Source organism: Lactuca saligna, chromosome 7, assembly GCF_052625555.1.
Source record: "Lactuca saligna cultivar CGN05327 chromosome 7, ASM5262555v1, whole genome shotgun sequence".
Classification (NCBI taxonomy): Eukaryota; Viridiplantae; Streptophyta; class Magnoliopsida; order Asterales; family Asteraceae; genus Lactuca; species Lactuca saligna.
Genome location: NC_136423.1, coordinates 177,888,751 through 177,907,422, shown reverse-complemented (window position 1 = coordinate 177,907,422; position 18,672 = coordinate 177,888,751). Strand labels below are relative to the sequence as shown.

At 34.5% G+C, this 18,672-nt stretch overlaps 3 protein-coding genes across 3 annotated transcripts; 2 read left to right on the top strand and 1 right to left on the bottom strand.

Moving 5' to 3' along the window:
• The first annotated feature begins 1,605 nt into the window (after window positions 1–1,605).
• Window positions 1,606–6,083, top strand: ALDH5F1 (aldehyde dehydrogenase 5F1). Its single transcript, XM_078963396.1, has 19 exons — window positions 1,606–1,978; window positions 2,071–2,184; window positions 2,282–2,381; window positions 2,486–2,534; window positions 2,618–2,705; window positions 3,079–3,189; window positions 3,271–3,444; window positions 3,614–3,679; window positions 3,761–3,838; window positions 3,920–3,997; window positions 4,291–4,357; window positions 4,473–4,558; window positions 4,739–4,771; window positions 4,853–4,885; window positions 5,020–5,120; window positions 5,197–5,282; window positions 5,383–5,489; window positions 5,606–5,683; window positions 5,780–6,083. The coding sequence occupies exons 1-19, from the start codon at window positions 1,847–1,849 to the stop codon at window positions 5,810–5,812; spliced, it is 1,614 nt and encodes a 537-aa protein (XP_078819522.1). The 5' UTR covers window positions 1,606–1,846; the 3' UTR covers window positions 5,813–6,083.
• Window positions 6,084–6,177: 94 nt separating this feature from the next.
• Window positions 6,178–7,317, bottom strand: LOC145004466 (nitrobindin heme-binding domain protein). The gene is made up of 4 exons (XM_078963397.1): window positions 7,070–7,317; window positions 6,621–6,761; window positions 6,464–6,532; window positions 6,178–6,376 (listed from the first exon to the last, which is right to left on the bottom strand). The coding sequence occupies exons 1-4, from the start codon at window positions 7,229–7,231 to the stop codon at window positions 6,257–6,259; spliced, it is 492 nt and encodes a 163-aa protein (XP_078819523.1). The 5' UTR covers window positions 7,232–7,317; the 3' UTR covers window positions 6,178–6,256.
• Window positions 7,318–9,008: 1,691 nt separating this feature from the next.
• On the top strand, window positions 9,009–10,767 carry LOC145003956 (Acid phosphatase/vanadium-dependent haloperoxidase-related protein). Its single transcript, XM_078962855.1, has 5 exons — window positions 9,009–9,400; window positions 9,726–9,860; window positions 9,955–9,992; window positions 10,108–10,174; window positions 10,420–10,767. Exons 1-5 carry the CDS (start codon window positions 9,215–9,217, stop codon window positions 10,738–10,740), a joined length of 747 nt encoding a protein of 248 aa, XP_078818981.1. The 5' UTR covers window positions 9,009–9,214; the 3' UTR covers window positions 10,741–10,767.
• The last annotated feature ends 7,905 nt before the right edge of the window (window positions 10,768–18,672 follow it).

Sequence of the window (18,672 nt, the reverse complement as noted above, 5' to 3'; positions counted from 1 at the left end):
GCATTTATATGGCTTAAACCCTCAAAATTAGGGTTTTGAGTCAGCTCATGTACGCTGCGCGTAGGTGCATGCTCCCCCCGAATCCTAAGTGCTTCTACACCCCGCGTACGCCAGGTTACACCCAACGTACGACTTATGGGCAGCCCAACTACTTGGCCCACATGCTAAGGTCCACTCCAAAAATCCACTTGTCCCATTATTAGTTCAAACTAATATTAATTACATAAATTAAATAATACCTCGAGAGACGGATGTTACAACGTTCCTTGATGACCACTTGCAAACTGCCTTCTCCACGTTTGGGACAATTTCTCTAATCTCAATGTATGTAATCAATGCTTCCAAGTATACTAGGAAAACCATGTCTCTTTTCATGTGCAACATATAGTTGTTGCATATCATTCAACGAATGTTTTCACAAATAAACGTCACCGAATGTTTCAACAACACCTTTTGATAATCTATACAAAATTTTTCTTGCAATTCTTTCAAACATTCTCATATGATTGTCAATGGAATCGAGTGACTTCTAGTATCATATCTTAAACGAATTTCCGCAACACATTTTCCACAGCCCTGTAAATCATCGCATACTTCTAGTATCATATCTCAGTTGGAAAAAAGCGATACCTAAACATATATTTAATCGGTAAAAAATGTATTTATTTTATATAAAGATATACTTAATATGTATAAAAATGAAAGTAACAATATTTGTTTTCCAAGGGGTTTATTATTCGTACAAATATATTCCTATTCAATAAATCATTCGTTTGAAATCCTTTGACCGGTGTACACAATTATGAATATTCGCAAAGTAACGTTCATGCCCTTCCTCATGATTTCTATTTAACATCACAATTCTTATTAGTCGAGGGGTTACATCTTCTTCTAGTAGTTCGTTAGTGTAATACTCATACATCATTGATAATAAACATATAATCATCGAACGACGAGTTAAACGAATCCATACAAATGTTTGTTAGGAAATTTATATGGAAAGATAAAAATATATATATAACATGAGTTGTGTGTAAAAAGTATACGGGGTTGTATTTATATAAGAAAAAAATGTAATTTTTTTTAATGGCATTTGACCGTTCAACAAATAAAATGTGTGAGGAACATTGTAGTGGTGATGTGATATAACTACGCGTTGAAGGCGGAGGTGTTCAAAAGTCATTAAAGTCGTTGAGGGTTGCCACCTTAACCACCCCACAACGTCGTTGCTGACCCACGTCTTCATAGTCTTAAGGAAAACAAAATTTTTTTTTTATTTTTTTTATTTTTTTATTTTATTTTTTTTATTAAACTTTAGTTGAAATAGGTTTAAATTAAAAGTTTTTGTTTAAAATTAAAACTTTAAACCATATTTCCGGTAACTTTTCCCTATTCAAGTTTTTCTTTTTACATAAAAATAAAAGTTTTTAAAATTTGGCACGAATGACATGAGTCATATGATCATATTAAATACATTCCTTATCATATTTATATAATTTTTTTTATAGCTTTTATGTACAATATATTATAAAAAAATAGATTTTCAAGGCTAAATATATTTATTTATGTTTAAATATTGTTGTATGAATCTCATGTCGACTGATAATTTAAAATTTAAGTAGCCATCGACTAGATCTAAGCTTCATTATCCGTAGAAATTTGATCCTCGAAGTGACGAAAGGGATTTGGTTGGATTTCAAAATTTTCTTGTTATCAGTCATTCAATCAAACTGGTGTTGGGAGAAACAACAAGTGGTGTGCTGGAAGTTGAATCTTTTGCCATTTGTACAAAGGTGCCAAATACGTGGAGGTAGAAGAGGGGGTTCCGTTTTAGAAGGCAGACACCATGATAACGACGATGTTTGCACGAACAATTCATCGTAGCTGCAGAGGGATCAAATTTCACCACTCTTCAATCTCACTCTCACACTCATCACTTTGCAACAGCTACTCCCCCACGCATCTTCATCGTCGCCAGGTGCATTACCGATTACTCTTATCGTTATTAATTTTTATTAGGGTTTTTGGATAGATTCATGAATTCACTAAATGGAGTTTCGGATGGGTCAGATGAGCACGGAAACTGAAAGTATTGTTGATCGGCTCAAGAGTTCTGGATTATGGCGAACCAAAGGTCTAATCGGAGGAAAATGGATTGATGCTTATGATGGGAAGACAATCGAGGTATTGAACTTTTACACATCATGGTTGCCAAAGATCACTCCAATCCATATGAACTTCCTAACAGAAATCACAATTTAATTTTCATTGGTTGTGGCAGGTTAACAACCCTGCTAGTGGTGATGTTATAGCTTCTGTTGCATGTATGGGCGAAAGGGAAACCAAAGATGCGATTTCTTCCGCCTACGATGCTTTTAGCCGTATGAAATCAAATTCTCACTAAATTCTTGCAACAACAATAAGATTTATCGATTTGTTTCATGAGAGTGTTTCATAGATTATTAAATGATCATTTGTTGTGTAGATTGGAGCAAACTTACTGCTAATGACAGAAGCAATCGCCTGCGTAACTGGTACTAAATTTCAATATCAAAGTTAAATCATATTTCTTCATGATATATAATATTCATATTTTTTCTGTATGACATAATTCAAGGTATAACCTGTTGCATGAACATAAAGAAGAGCTAGCACAACTTATAACTTTAGAGCAAGGAAAGCCTCTAAAAGAAGCCATAGGAGAGGTAAGAGGCTGTTTTGTTTTTGTTTTTTTTTTCATTAAGTTCTGTATAGGTTATATACATAATGTCTCTTTCTTTCCTAGATCGAATGAACCAACTGAAACTAAATGACCATTTCACCCTTACATTCCAATTCTTTTTCTTCACAATATTCATCAATTTTAACACTAGAGGAGTTGAGAGAGAGGAACAAAGAAGAAGGGTAGATAGGTGTTATTAGCCAGATTTGTTTGGCTTAATCCATTAAGGCATTCTGTCCAGATCAAGTAGAAAGAAACAACTATTTATAGCTGTCCAGATTAAGTGCTTAACTAACTATTAAGTCCATTAAGTCAAAAAGAAACAACCCCTAAGACACTTTTTTTTTTGTTTGCAGGTTGGATATGGAGCTAGTTTCATCGAGTTCTTTGCAGAGGAGGCGAAGCGTATTTATGGTGATGTAATTCCAGCAACACTGTCTGATCGCCGTCTGTTTGTTATAAAGCAGGTGATTATATTAAAAGACCAAAATACCCTTGTTTTAAATATATATGTATAGAAACATGATGATCCCTGTAATAATTTGCAGCCTGTTGGTGTGGTTGCTGCAATTACTCCATGGAATTTCCCTTTGGCAATGATTGCACGGAAGGTGGGCCCCGCTCTTGCCTGTGGTTGTACTGTAGTCATTAAGCCCTCTGAGCTCACACCATTGACTGCTTTAGCAGCAGCTGAACTTGCCCTTCAATCAGGAATCCCACCTGTATGTTTTTACTTTATAAACTCTTTCTACTTTCTATTTTCTTTTTATCAACATGTATTATGAATATCTGACCAATAATCGCATTCTACTTTAACCCTTTTATTTTTCTATTTTTTTTTAATCATTTGTCATACAAACTAAATATATTTCATTTCTCTAATGATCACAGGGCGTCTTGAATGTAGTTATGGGAGATGCTCCTAAAATTGGAAATACGTTAGTTGCGAGCCCACAGGTTTTTTACATTTTATCAGACAAAAGTCCTGATTTGTTTCATTTTCAAAGATATATAATTTTTTTTTTGAAATTAATTTAGGTAAGGAAAATAACATTTACTGGTTCAACAGCTGTTGGAAAGAAATTAATGGCTGGTGCAGCTGAAACTGTCAAAAAGGTAATTGTACTACATTTCATGTTTTTACAATTTTATTATTATTTATTAATACTTTTCTTGAAAAATTTGTGACTTTTGTAGGTATCTCTTGAACTTGGTGGTAATGCACCTTGCATAGTCTTTGATGATGCTGACCTGGAAGTGGCGATTAAAGGGAGCGTAAGTGACTTGCATTTTTAAGAGTTTATATTTTATAATTGTTATAACCACATTATAAATATCAATAATAAGTGTAAAGGTAAGGGTAAAATGGTTATTTTACATAGGGAATCAAATGGGATCAACTTGAACTTCATTTTGGGGATGAAGAATGTTAAAAGTTCTTTCTGAGGACCAAATTTGTAAATTTTAAAAAAGCATGGAGACGAAAACTGTAAATTTAGACTCAAAAACATTATTATTTATTAAAATTAGTGTTAAATGCTAATTGCTTATTGATTTTGTATTTTCAGTTGGCAACCAAATTCCGTAACAGTGGACAAACATGTGTATGTGCAAATAGAATACTTGTGCAAGAAGGTAAAAATATAATAAACTATTATCTATGTCACAGTTTTTTTACTTTCTAATTTGAATTTATGTCTAAAATCCTTTTATATGTAATTGGTGTTATGAATATTTATGGTTCTTGTAGGCATATATGAGAAATTCACAAAAGCATTCTCAAATGCTGTTCAAGACCTTAAAGTTGGCAATGGTTTATCAGAAGGTGTGGCCCAGGTAATGAATTATTTAGATAAATCTAAAAATTACCTAATTACCCCTAACTTAGAGCACCTTGACCGATTCTAATTCTTATTTTAGTTCTTGAAGTTGCAATAACAGCCATAATAACACACATCCAAACACCCTCTTTCTTTAATTTAAAGATTGTAATTAGTGTCGAATATTGTTTTGCAGGGCCCACTAATTAATGAGGCTGCTGTACAAAAGGTTAATTTTTCTTAAAAACTATTTGATTAATCGATTTAATCACTTGTTATTATGTTTTCTAAAATGAATGTTAACTTGCAGGTTGATTCATTCGTGCAAGATGCTGTCTCAAAGGTTTGATCACCATTCACAACACCAACTGTTGTCAATATTATATTATACATTTTTGACTTTCTGTATTAAGTTGTTCTTTCTGCATTAAGTCACTAATGTATATGCAAATATTGTTTGATTTGATTTATTTACAGGGAGCTAAAGTTCTACTAGGTGGTAAAAGGCATAGCCTTGGGATGACCTTTTATGAGCCTACAGTTATAGGAGATGTCAAGAACGAGATGCTCATAGCAAGGTAATCTATCTCAAACCTTTTTTTTTTTTTTTTTGATGTGGGTTTGACTAGTAATTGAATTTTTATATTGTTACAGTCAGGAAGTATTTGGACCTGTTGCACCTGTTTTAAAGTTTAAAACGGAAGAAGAAGCTATACAGATTGCTAATGATACTAATGCAGGTTTTTATCATAAAAAAAAACTCTATATAATGCTACAATCATGCAATTTCATCATTTAGTCAATAAGTGAATGTATTTTACATATAAATTTGCATTGCAGGACTAGCTGCTTACATATTCACAAACAGTATTAAGCGATCGTGGCGTGTGTCTGAAGCTCTTGAATATGGTATTGTTGGAGTTAACGAAGGATTGGTTTCTACAGAGGTATGACTGAATGGAATGGATTCATTTTTTTTTTTTTAGTCTTGAATTGATAGAGAAAAAAATTGTTATTCAGATGTTTCTTTTTATTGTCTGGATGAATTTCATTTCATTTTCAGGTTGCTCCATTTGGAGGTTTTAAGCAGTCGGGTCTAGGGCGCGAAGGTTCCAAATATGGAATGGACGATTATCTTGAAGTAAGCCTGATTTTCTTTTTTCTTTTTTAAATCTCTTAACAGATGAAACCGATGATTTTTTTTGGAAAGGTAACTAAAAATAAAATCTTTTTGCAGATAAAATACATCTGTATGGGAAACATGGGCTGATTCAGGTTGCCTCCATGTCTTGTAAATTAGTGACTTTGTTGTGATTTTGCATAATGTGTTAACTTGTGAAGAAGAGAAAATAGACAAATGAAAAGAGTAAGTATCGGTCAAAGTAAGGTCAAATGTCAATGTTTTTTTTTAATAAACGGTGTGCCATGGTCAGACATGGACACTTGTATTTAGGTGTTATTAGAAACGTAGAATTTATGTTTTGTCTTTCCTTCTCTTGATATGATTACCTAATAAATGAAGGGAGTGGTGTGTTTTGATGTGTTGGGTTGTGCATACTATTGATGATTTTAGTGTCGTATGATCATTTGATGCAGCTGTTATTCGAGTTATTATGGCATATTGCAGACTGCACGTTTTAAAAAACTGGTTTGATCCAAACAGACGAATGATTGTGATCTTGTACATATAAATAAAATTGAAGCGGAAAACAGATTAGATTTTCTTGAGTGATGCTTTGAGATGTGGCTGATGAGTGGTTAAACTGGTGGCCATTCCAACCACATATGATAACTCTTCATCAACCATAGTAAAAACCCGAGATATCTCTTTCACCTGTCCACATTCATATTTTAGTTAACTAATTATATGTGAATTATATATGCTCCTGAAAAGTTACTATATATGCTCCTGAGATTATACCTTAGAAGCATTTCCTACAAGCTCACTTTGAAGCTTCACAACTTTCTTTTCTGCATCATATGTTCCTTTCTGCAAAACAAACAATCAATTTTATATAATATAATGTATCTAAAGTGAAATAAGGATTGATTACTGAAAGATGATATGAAGAAACAACCTGAAGTTCAACGAGGCCAGTACTCTGAGCAATAACAACTTCAATGGTTCCATCAGGCTTTGGCCTCCAGTACCCACTCTCAGCATGCATAGGCTCTCTAGAACTCAACTTCCATGTCTTTTGAGAATAAGCTATTACAGGCTTCTCCCAAGTTATATTCACAAACTCAACAAAATTAGATAAAACAAACTACTAATACAAGATCCAAACTACATACAGTATCTATTGCCAAATTAGGGTTCTGCTTATTTATATGCTTCATATCTTCTGAAATTACGTAATGAGGATTATAGCAACAAGCAATCACGATGTCGACAGTTTTGCTAAATCGTGTAAAAGCATCGGAATATGTTGAAATCGATTATCAAATTTGGAACAATGAATGTCTGATTTCAGTAAAAAATAATTTTATTCAGCGATAAGCCTAGAGAACAGATGGAGGTACGTACTTTGTTTCCTGGATGAGTGAAGTTGAGCTCTTCGCCATAAGCGAAGGAGGATATGGTGGGGAAACCGCCTTCTCCTTCACCCCTCCAAGTTCCGAGAAGATACGACAGAGGCTCGATTGCCGGATGCACCACCCTCTCCCTCTTCCCCGCTCCGCCGTCCATCTTCCAAATTTTGACGCGCTCCTCCGTCCAGTCGTCTATCCGTTTGGCCGTCCTTCTCAAGAAATGCCTTCTTTCCTTTTCTTTTCTTCGGGTTAATCAACAAATGTGAAATGATCTTTAAAAAAATAATAAATAAAAAAAATAATCATAATAGTTATTATTTTTTTAAATACCATACAATATAATAGCCATAAAATAAAAAATAATCAAAACAGTAATAATTTTTGCAAGTGGGCGAAAAATATAGATTTTTATAGTTACTTGTAATTCTTTTTTTTCAAACTTCGAATCATCACAAAACATTTTGTGTAATTGGAACTTATATGTCAGCTAAGAGACTTCATAATTTATACTATAATATATGTTTAGGTTTGTGCAGAGTGCACATATGTATAATATCGAATTAGAAACAGGTTCGACAACAAGTCGGGGGTCTGGGGGTAGCACCCCTGGGTCCGAGGTTTCCAAAGTGGTAGCCCCTTAGCGGGGTCCAAGGGGGCAAAACCCTTGGCTGGGGTCCCGCAACCAGGTAACCGGGTGGTGTCGAGGGGAAGAGCCCCAAAAACTCTTCGGATTTTACAAGTGTATAGTGGAAAAATCGAATTCTTGAGGTTGATTATAGTAAAGCTGATTAAGATCATCAATTTTGGAAACCATTGATTTTCTTGTTAATTTTGGATTCCCTTGACTTGTTTCCAAAGTAACCCATGACAACCAACCCTAAAATGAAACCCTACTTATCGTTTTTTATATAAACGTCCCTTTTTGTGGAGAAGGATAACCTTTTTAGTTCTCGTTTTTTCTTCATACAAACTCAGAACTTTCTAGCAATTTGGCTTACATTTTCTATGCATAGATTCGTAAGTGTCCCCTTAGAATTATCCTATGCTAAGTTTCTTTCAACCTAGATATAAGGTACAAATATCAGTTGAAAAGTGTTTACACGATCCAAGAGGTATATAGATCTCTACCATAAACCATACCCAATATCTAATAGAACCTTCATACCTGTTTCGTATGAGTTATGTTTGAGGTGAGTTTTTTTTTTCATTGTGTTATTTGTAACAACGATTTTTCATGAATATATTACACTTCAAAATTGGATATCGGCTAGTCATATTTTGTTAGTTTCAAAGTAAGGTAGTCAGTGAAAAATATGAAAAAAAAACTCAACTTCAATCATTCATAAATTTCGTATACGAGCTGTTTTTTTTCTTTTCATTTTGTTCTTTGTAACATTGTATTTCCATTGACATATAATACTCCCAATTTGGACGTCGAAAAATCATATTTTTTTTAGCTTTAAAGTAGGTTATTCGGTGAAAATTATAAAATGAAATTTCATAGCTTTCACGTACAAACTTCATAATAATTATCAATACCATTTTGGTTCTCCCAATCACAATGGTGTCCTACAAAAATCTAAAAAAAAAAAGTTATAAAAAAACATTTTCATTTTCACATACTAACTTCATAACAATTATCATATCACATGGGTTATCTCAATTATAAGAACGACCTATAAAAAAAACACAATATCATAGTCAACCTAAATTTTCAAACGTATTTGACCTACAAAAATCATAATCATAAAAATAAAATAAAATTTGAAGTACACTCAAATTTTGGCACATGGCCGGCAAAAATTATGGCTAATTTCAAATTTTTGTAGATGAAAGCTTGAGAAAATTATTGCTAATTTGGGATATGGGCCCAATAAGGCGATAAAAGTAACTAAAAAGAAAAACCAACAGTGGCCCAAGAAAGTAACAATGGACAAATTAGTTAGTTGTTAGCATTTGGAATCGCCACACCCATAATATCCTCTTCTTCCCCAATTCCGAACTGTCTACTAAATATCAAATGCGCCGGCCGGACTTTCTGGACCAACGACACTGCTAGAGATCAACATACAGAATTGTTATTAGTTTCACCGAAAACTGGTGAGAGAAACGAATTACAGATACATACAGAGAATCGATCATGTTGCTTCACAATTGGAACTTTTCTTCTACTTCTTCCCTATTATTACAGTCCACAAGTCAAAGCAACAGAATCGATTGCGAAACTAATTGTATCTACTCGAGAAGGAGAAAACTCAAAGTTTCTTCAACACTTTCGTCTCTCAAAATTGGAACGGATGTAATCGCTGAAATAGCTCACAATAAGGTTTTTATCCGTTTTGATTGTTATCTGAATGTTATCACCATACTTTTTTTATTCCTAATTGATTCATAAATGATACGTAAGGTAATCAACAATGCAACTGTTATATTTCCAAGCTGTGTAGAGTATGCAAACATAGGTATTGGTAGGAAGGAAATCATATATGGAAAGATCACAAGTTCAGTTGCAAAATAGGAAACCTGATTCAACTGTTATAGGCTTCTCATTCAGACTCATATCATAACATATCACCATTCCCCATAGTTTATCTCAGGATCTTTTTTTTTTTAATCATTAATTTAGCTTCCATCTGATTGTGTTTCTATAGGTGCTGATAGCAGCAGCTGCATGTGCTGCAGTTGGACAGTTGACAAAACCTTTCACTGCTTCCATTTTATATCGAAGAGATTTTGACCCAAAAGTTGCACTTCAGGCTGGAGGGTTTCCTTCAACCCATTCTTCTGTAACATTTCTTTGTAAACCATGTTTTTGCTTTATTACATATATGTTGCTTATGCTACTTCATGACTTGCTTTTCTAATATTCTATAATGGCAGGCAGCTGTGGCTTCTGCAATGTCCCTTGGTCTAGAAAGGTTGAAAAAACACCATATAGCATTTTCAATTATGTCTAAACAGTGTCAAATTTTAATATGGGAAACACAGTATCTAGAATTTGATACACTGGTATATATATTTGTTAAATTTCAGGGGCTTCTCGGATTCAATTTTTGGAATAGCAGTTGTCTATGCTTGTCTTACCATGTATGATGCTCAGGTATGCAGATACCTATTCCATATGAAATGATACACTTCCATGTCCAGAAAACAAATCAGCTACTTTAAAGACACGTCATGATGTTTTCAAACAAATAGTAAAATGCATCGAGGCTAAATCCTATTTATAAAAAGTAAAATTGATCAAAATAATTCCATGATGAAATGAAAAAAAACACCCCAAACACTCCCTAAAGATTGAAGATGACGAAAGCAATCTTAACATAGAAATTTCTGATTTTGTAGGGTGTTAGAAGGGAAGTTGGAGTTCATGCAAGAACATTAAACAAAGTATTAAACAGAAACCAATTTGAACCTTCATCTACAAAACCATTGTCAAATCCAGAATCTAGTAAATCTCCAAAGTTTGAGGAAACAAACAGTTGTAAATCGCCAGAGTGGCATAAAGAGACAACACTTGTTGTAACACCTGATAAAATTGAAAATGGTGCTCCTTCTCCCCCTATTTCTGGTTTACTCAAAGAAGCAATCGGTCACACTGAAATTGAAGTGGCTGCAGGTGCTTTGTTGGGTTTACTCGGGAGCTTAATTGTCTACTCCTTATGAATTAATGAATTAATGAATTATGATACACTTTGCGAGTATTTGAGGTTCACATGAGTTTTCTCTTGGATTATTTCATACGATTCATTGGAACATTTAAAATATACAAAAGTTGTAGTTACCACTTTTAATGATAGTAATTGAAATTATGAGCTATCATTTGGTTTCGTTTGTTACATGGGTCAAAACTGGACTGGACAGGTATTCATTGTACATCATACATAGTTTACTTTAAGCTTTAACATCCATAGCCAATCTACTCATCGTTGACCATACATCCAATAGCAACAAAATTCAGAACTCATCTACTTTTTTTTAACATCCGACAGAAATTGATGAGAAAACCAAACACCCCATAGCATGAAGCTAAATGGGGTGTAACGTACAAGGCTTCAACCGTTTTTTTTTAAAAGTAAAAGAGGGGTGATTAGGCTGGAAGGAGTGGTGCCGCGCTCCGTCATGAAAACGCAATAGCACGTAGGCGCCACCTCACCCAATACCACAAAAGTGTGGTCTCATACCACACCCAAGGAGTGGTGTCATTTTTTTTTAATTAAATAAAAACTATATTTTTAATAAAAACCATTCATTTCATTACTTTAAAATAAAAATAACATTACATTCCATTGCCCGAATAAAAATCCTACAAACTTAAAAAAAAAAAAAAACAAAAAAAAAACCTTGAAATTTTAAACCTACAAACTCAAAAAAACATACATTAAACGATTTAAAATAAACGCACTATATGAAGTCGTCATCCGAGAACTTGTCTTCCGGGTCCTCATCCGGATCCAAATTGAGGTTAATGTGTTGCATCCCGTAGATGTGTTCCACCAAATCCATACGAAGATAGTGAAATGTTTCATTGCAATGAACCTTTGCTCTCTTTTCAATGTACTCATCGCCCCCCAATTTATATTGCTTGTGTTGCGGGAATGGTTTCTTCTTCATCATAATCACATATCGCTCTTCCTTCATATCCGATAATCATATTATGCAGTATTATACATGCATACATGACTTCATACATTTTTTCCTCACTGAAAAAATTGTTGGTTTTTTCAGTATAAACCAACGTTTTTTGAGAGCTCCAAAAGCCCGCTCGGCATCCTTCCTAGCTCTTTTTTGAGCTTTCTTGAATTTTTTCCGACGTGTATCATTCGGACACATAAACGATTTAACAAAGACTACATATTCAGGATAGATCCTATCAACTAGATAATAACCATATTTACATGGTGTTCCACGCATAGGTGACCGATCCATTGTATATGTTGTTAAACACAGGTGACCGATTAAGAACATTAATGTCGTTGAGGGATCCAGGAGAGCCAAAAAAAGCATGTCAAATCCACTGATCCTGTGATGCTACTGTTTCAAAATAGTGTCTTAATTTAGTAGAAGCAGTTACTAATACAAGTATGAGTTTTTTAAGTGGCAGTACCTGGTCTTAGGATCCAAGAGATTTTTACTTACATAGTAGATGAGATGTTGGTCCCCGTTAAGATCCTTAGCCAAGACTATGCTATGACATCTTCAATTTTACGATCAGAAAAGACCGATTTGTTTATATTTTGTTTTTTAAAATCAGGGTAATCTTTTAAAGAAAACAGTTGCGGAATTTGTTCCCAAAACAAAATATGGTAAGAATTTATCAAAGCATTCCTTCAAAGAAATGTATTTTCATTATATAACAAAATCTCGGGATGTCATGTTCCGATACAGACACATAAGCAGAACTTACATTTATTTACATTAATGATTTACATCTCTTTTAATCTCTCAGTGAAATATGTTTTCTTATTGATACTTGTGATACAAAGAAAACTGAGTGGGTCAGGCTTGGGAGCCTGGTGAGCATATAGGGTTTTTGACCCACAATAATATAATTATTATATTCAACCATCAAACAATCAACCCAATTACTCATCCCCATTATCTTCTTTATTTCTTAGGATTTTACCCTAAGAATTCAACTACCCGTCATTCATTCATTCCTAAGGATTGACCTAAGGAATTGGCACAAAATCTATTGCTACATAAGGCGCATCTACCAACATCATCCTTTAAGCGACTCTGTCAGGATTACGTCATACACTATGAGGTGCGACTGCCAGGTTTATGACATTCGCTTTTAGGCGCATCTGCCGACATTTTCCTATAAGCGCATCTTCCAGGATTATCCCATAAGCACATCTGCTAGTATTATGATATTCTCCATTTGCTGCATCTACGAATATTATTCTTAAGTGCATCTGCTAGTAATATGATATTCTCTAATTGATGCATCTACCAATATTATTCTTTAATCATCTTACATACCTCATCATTTTATCACATACCAACTATCTCATCTACCCATGTTCTACCCAACAAATTAGTAAATATAAAATACATATACAGTTTAACTTATTTAAAAACCATATAAAACATCCATTCCACACTTATCTCAAATAAACAACAGTACATAAACACATAACATGTATTTCAAGCAAATACTTCATATTTATGTGTTAGAAGAAAGTAACTATACACTCACCCAAAACATATACTTAATACATTCAAACAATACTTGTATTAATATCGTGTTTATGAAATGGACTATACACTCACACATATAAACAACAACAACAATATATATATATATATATATATATATATATATATATATATGTATATGTATATATATATATATGTATATATATATGTGTATATATATATATATGTATATATATATATATATATACAAACGCATAACACGTATTTCATAGCCAATACTTAATATTTATGTGTTAGAAGAAAGTAACTATACACTCACTTGATCAGAAGATGATCGGACAACACTACGGCTTGTAGAAGTAGTATTCTTCGGTAGATCTGGAAGATCTTCACACAAACCGGGCTCCTCGCGGGTAGAGCTTCGGCTAGGAAACTCTTTTCTTCTCGGGATCTTCAGGCTTCGGGACTCGGGATGATACCGGGGCTTTGGGATATTTCTTGCACGTAAATCGAGGTAAAACGGGAGAGAGAGAGGAGAGAAAATAGCAACCCTAAACGGTTGACCCTTCAAATCTATTTAAAGGGCAAAATTTGCCCTTGCCACGCCGTGACTCCTTTTTCCACGTTGTGGGCTTCGTCGTCACTGCATGTGTTATCGCAAGTTGCGTCTGGAGGACTCCAGGAGGTGTTAGAAGACTTGCCACATCGTGGCACTGCTTGCCACGTCATGGTATCTGACAGTTTTGGGGTTTTGCGCCACAAACTTCATAAATTAATAACTTTCACATACGAACTCCGTTTTCGACGTTCTTTATATCGATGCGTAGGTGAGATTATGATCTACAACTCTCGTTTAGACTCCGTTGGCTGATTTTGACTTTATTTTAATGTATTATAAATATATTACTTATATATTATTTTTAGTAGGTCGGGACTGGAAAACTCCGTTATAAATTCATAACTTCTTCATGCGACGTCCGTTTTCGCCTATCTTTTTTTCGTTTCACTAATATCAACGAGATCTTCGATTCTCGTTTAGATTGTTTCGGCTAAAAACCGCTTGGTCTCAAATCGAGTATTCGGATTGCGTAGTGCTAAGTCAAAACTTAGAAAAATCACAACTTCCTCATACGAAGTCAGATTTGAATGTTCTTTTTATGTACACTCACGGTTTAACGTATTCTATGACTTTAGTTTAGATCTCTAAGGCCAAATCTCGCTCTATCGTAAATTCACTATTTACGTCTCGCTGTATCGTGCCGGTTCTGTCGCGAAACTTCGACATGTCATAACTTCTTCGTTATAACTCGGATTTCGGCGTTCTTTATATGCACGGAATCCTTGTAACATATAATAAAAATTAGTTAAGATTACTCCTTCTAAATAATATTCCATCAAAAAGTCATTTTTGACGCTTATCGTCTCTAAATTGACTAGCCCGGATCTACAGGCGTTACATATGCTCACTGCGTTTGAGGATACTGAAAGGTATATGAGAAGTGGTTCCCCATATAATGGTTTTACCAATAAGGGTGCTAAGCTTAAATATTTTTTTAAAGTTCCTGGAAAGCATCTTCATGTTCCTTGGTCCATTCGAACTTTTTTTTCTTCTTCAAGATGTCATATAAAGACTTGCATCTTTATGAGAATCTTGAGATGAACCTGTTCAGGGCTGCCACTCTTCCTGTTAGTCTTGGAATATATTTTGTTGAGGATGGTGATCTTAGATCGAGGATCGCCTTGATTTGCTCCAAGCTTGCTTCAATTCCTCCTTTGGTCACCATGTATCCAAGGAACTTGTCTGATCTCATTCCAAAGTAACATTTGGAGGGATTTAGCTTCATGTTATATTCATCCAATATGTCGAAGGCTTCCTCGAGATCCTTGAGGTAATCTTTAACTTTCTTAAACTTGACCACCATGTCATCGATGTAGACTTCCATGGTGTTCCCCAGTTTCTCTTTGAACATCTTGTTGACTAGCCTTTAGTGTCGCACCTGCATTTTTAAGACTAAATGGCATGGCAATATAACAATAGATACTTGTTGGAGTTATGAATGTCGTATCCTCTTGGTCCGATGTTTCCATCTGGATCTGTTAGAATCCCGTTGATGCATCCATGAATATCAATAATTCATGACCTGTTGTCGCGTCTATTATGGAGTCTATGTGTGGTAAAGGGAAAGTATCCTTAAGACAAGCCTTGTTACGATCCATGTAATCTACACACACTCTCCACTTACCATTATTATTTTGTACCATGACCATATTAGCTAGCCACCTTAGGAATTTCACCTCCTTGATCATTCTTGTTTTAAGAAGTTTTTCTACTTCGTCTTGTATGATTTGGTTTCTCTCCGGTACGAACTTCCTTCTTTTTTGGTGTACTGATCTGAAAGATGGATCAATCTTAAGTTTATGGGTTATTATATTTTTGTCTATATGTGCCATGTCTCCTTTCTTCCATGTAAATGTGTTGCTTCTAGCTTTGAGGAACTTTATTAGATCTTGTTCGATTTTTGTTCAGGTACTGAGGATCCTATGAGAATTTTGGCTTCAGGATCCTCAAGATTCATAGGCACTTCCTTTACATCTTGTTCTCTTGTTTCTATCACATCTCATGCCCCATGCTTTAATTGCTATGCTTGTCGTGGCATTATTGAAGATTTCATCGAAGTCTTGTAACATTCTATAGATTCTTGTTGATCTCATGTGATCTTTACCGTCCCCCATGGGGTATGCATCTTCACACATTGATGATATGTCGATGTGACAACCTTTATTTCGTGGATCCATGGTCTACCTAGTATAAAATTATAAGAGGATAATGTATCAATTACACAAAAACATTGCATAGAGTTTACCCCCTCTATGTAGATAGGTAACTTTATCTCGCCGACAGTGTGTTTGGTTACGCCGTTGAATCCATTCAACACTGAGGATCTTCTAACTATTTCGGATTTTGGGATGGTCATTCTTTTTAATGCGTCCAGGAGTATAATGTTGACTGAGGATCCTCTATTGACAAGGATTCTTCTAACGAAATGGTTGGCGATGTAAAGAGTGATCACCAATCTGTCATGGTGAGGATCCTATATGTCCTGTCTATCTGCTTCGTCGAAGGTGATATATTTCTCGTTTGTGATTGATGTGTTATTTTGTAGTCCTTTTTCTTTCTCTGTTTTTGACACATTGGCATGCCTCTTTGCTGCAGAATAAGAGGTACCACAAATTTCAGATCCTCCAGAGATCACATTAATTACCTTGGCGTCAGCTGGAGGGGATCCTGGTTTGTCGAGGATCTTCTGAGGATCCTGTTCTTTTTCTTTGGATCTATCATTTCTTCTTCCAAGGATTTCCTTGAGGTATCCTTTGCCTAAGAGGTAGTTGATCTCCTTCCTGATAGTTATGCAATCCTATGTGGTATGGCTAAAGTCTTCATGGTATGCACACCATTTGGATTTGTCTTTCCAAAAAGTGGATTTTTCTCCTTTTCTTGGCCATCTTGCTTTGTCTCCAAGCTCATGCATAGCAAATATTACACCTGAAATGTCCATAGAGAAACAATATTAGTAATTTTAGGAAAGTCTTTTTCCTCTCCTTCATATTCAAGGGCATTAACCTTATGATGGTTAGGTTTGGAATATGGTTTTGACTTATAGGATCTTTGGGCCGAAGATTCGGCCTTCCTATTAGGGTGATCGTATGAGCTTGGAGGGTTGCTCCTCTTTTGGATCTCCTTGTTTTCTTCGAGCCTTATGAACCTTGGTGCTCTGCTTTTAACTTCATCCATCCTTTTGCATGGAGCCATTATGAGGTCTTCATAGAAAAGAGAATCCTTCTTTAAGCCCATTTTAAAGGCTTTAGCTGCAGTCGTCATGTCGATGTTGGGGATACTAAGAGCTTCCGTGCTAAACCTGTTCTCAAAAGTCATTAGGGATTCCTTAGGATCCTGGACCACTCAATAGAGATCACTAGTGATCTTATCAAATGTTTTGCTACAAGAAAATTGATTGTTAAATAAATTAACTAAGTGAGAAAACAAGGTAATAGAGTAAGGAGAAACTTTAAGAAGCCATTTTAAAGTTGATCCTGTGAGGGTTGAACCAAAACCCTTGCATAGGCAAGTTTCTTTCAAATGAGTGGGGATGGGAATAACCTAATATGAATTTCGATTTTCATAGCCTTCCTTTAGGGTTTCTTGATGTTCATAGATAACTGATATCAATAGAGAAAATGTTGATCCAATCTAGGTTGCATGTGAACTTAAGTGTTAAGTGTTTTTCCTGTCAGTTTTTGGGCTAGCATTTCTTTTAGTCCAGTTTAGTTTTATGTATGGGCCTCGTAACCTGGTCATTGAATTTTAGCAGCTTACCTGGTTAGTCTTGGCTTTTCGTTTGAGTCTAGCTTGTTCCGTTCTTAGCTCCTGTTTTCTATTTCTTCTTTTGTTACCGTTTGATGTAATGACTATAAATTAACAGCTCGTTATTAAATGAGAGATGAATTTCAATGCGATTTGTGTTCAATATCATATCACCTTGAGACTCTTCAAGTAAGGACATGATATAGACGTATTCTTGATTTCTTCATGTATTTAAATGATTTTTTTCTTATAAAAGGACGAGGGAAGTATAATTTCATCTAGTTAGACTAGTGCAATGGTTTTTTGATATTTGTTGATTGAGTCAATGTCTGACTGAGTAAGACACATCCCTAAATTTAACCGTAAGAGACGTACCAGAGGAGTCAAAACTGATATGAGTTAAATGTTTCTATAAGGGGTATCAAACAGTCTGAATATGATCAAGTTAGACCCAGACTCTTACTAGATTCAATAAGAGGCATGTCAAACAACTCCTAAATCTTCATGTTCTTTCATTAGTTCACACTTGTGAATTATCTGTAAATTACTAAATTACTAGAATAGTTAAATCAGTAATGAATCGTAAGTAGCTTTGCAGCATGGTTTGTTCATTTTTCATTGTAGGTTTTTTATTTTTCATTGGGTCACAAATATATGGTACAGTTTTTGTGACTTTGGTAGATTTATGATATATCATGACATCATGTGATTACAATAATAGAAAAAAATATGGATATAATTAACATTTTTAGTAAAAGAAAAATAAAGAGAAATTTGTTTGATATAGGTTGTATAATATCAATATTTATGTAGAGTTTGGACGCAAAGATTGGCTAGCTGTAATTATATTTCAAGTGTCCTGTTATATTAGTGTCTACTCAAATCCCTATATATACATGTTATTTCAAGTCACTAGTAGAACATTAAGAATTTTCTATACTCTATACTCTATATGATGGCTCCTAAGCTGATTTTTGTTGTTGTATTTTTTGGTTTTTTAATCTGCACGATTGATATTGTTGATGGTATAAAGTTTGATGGAGATGAGAAGACTTCTCTTAGACGGAGACCTG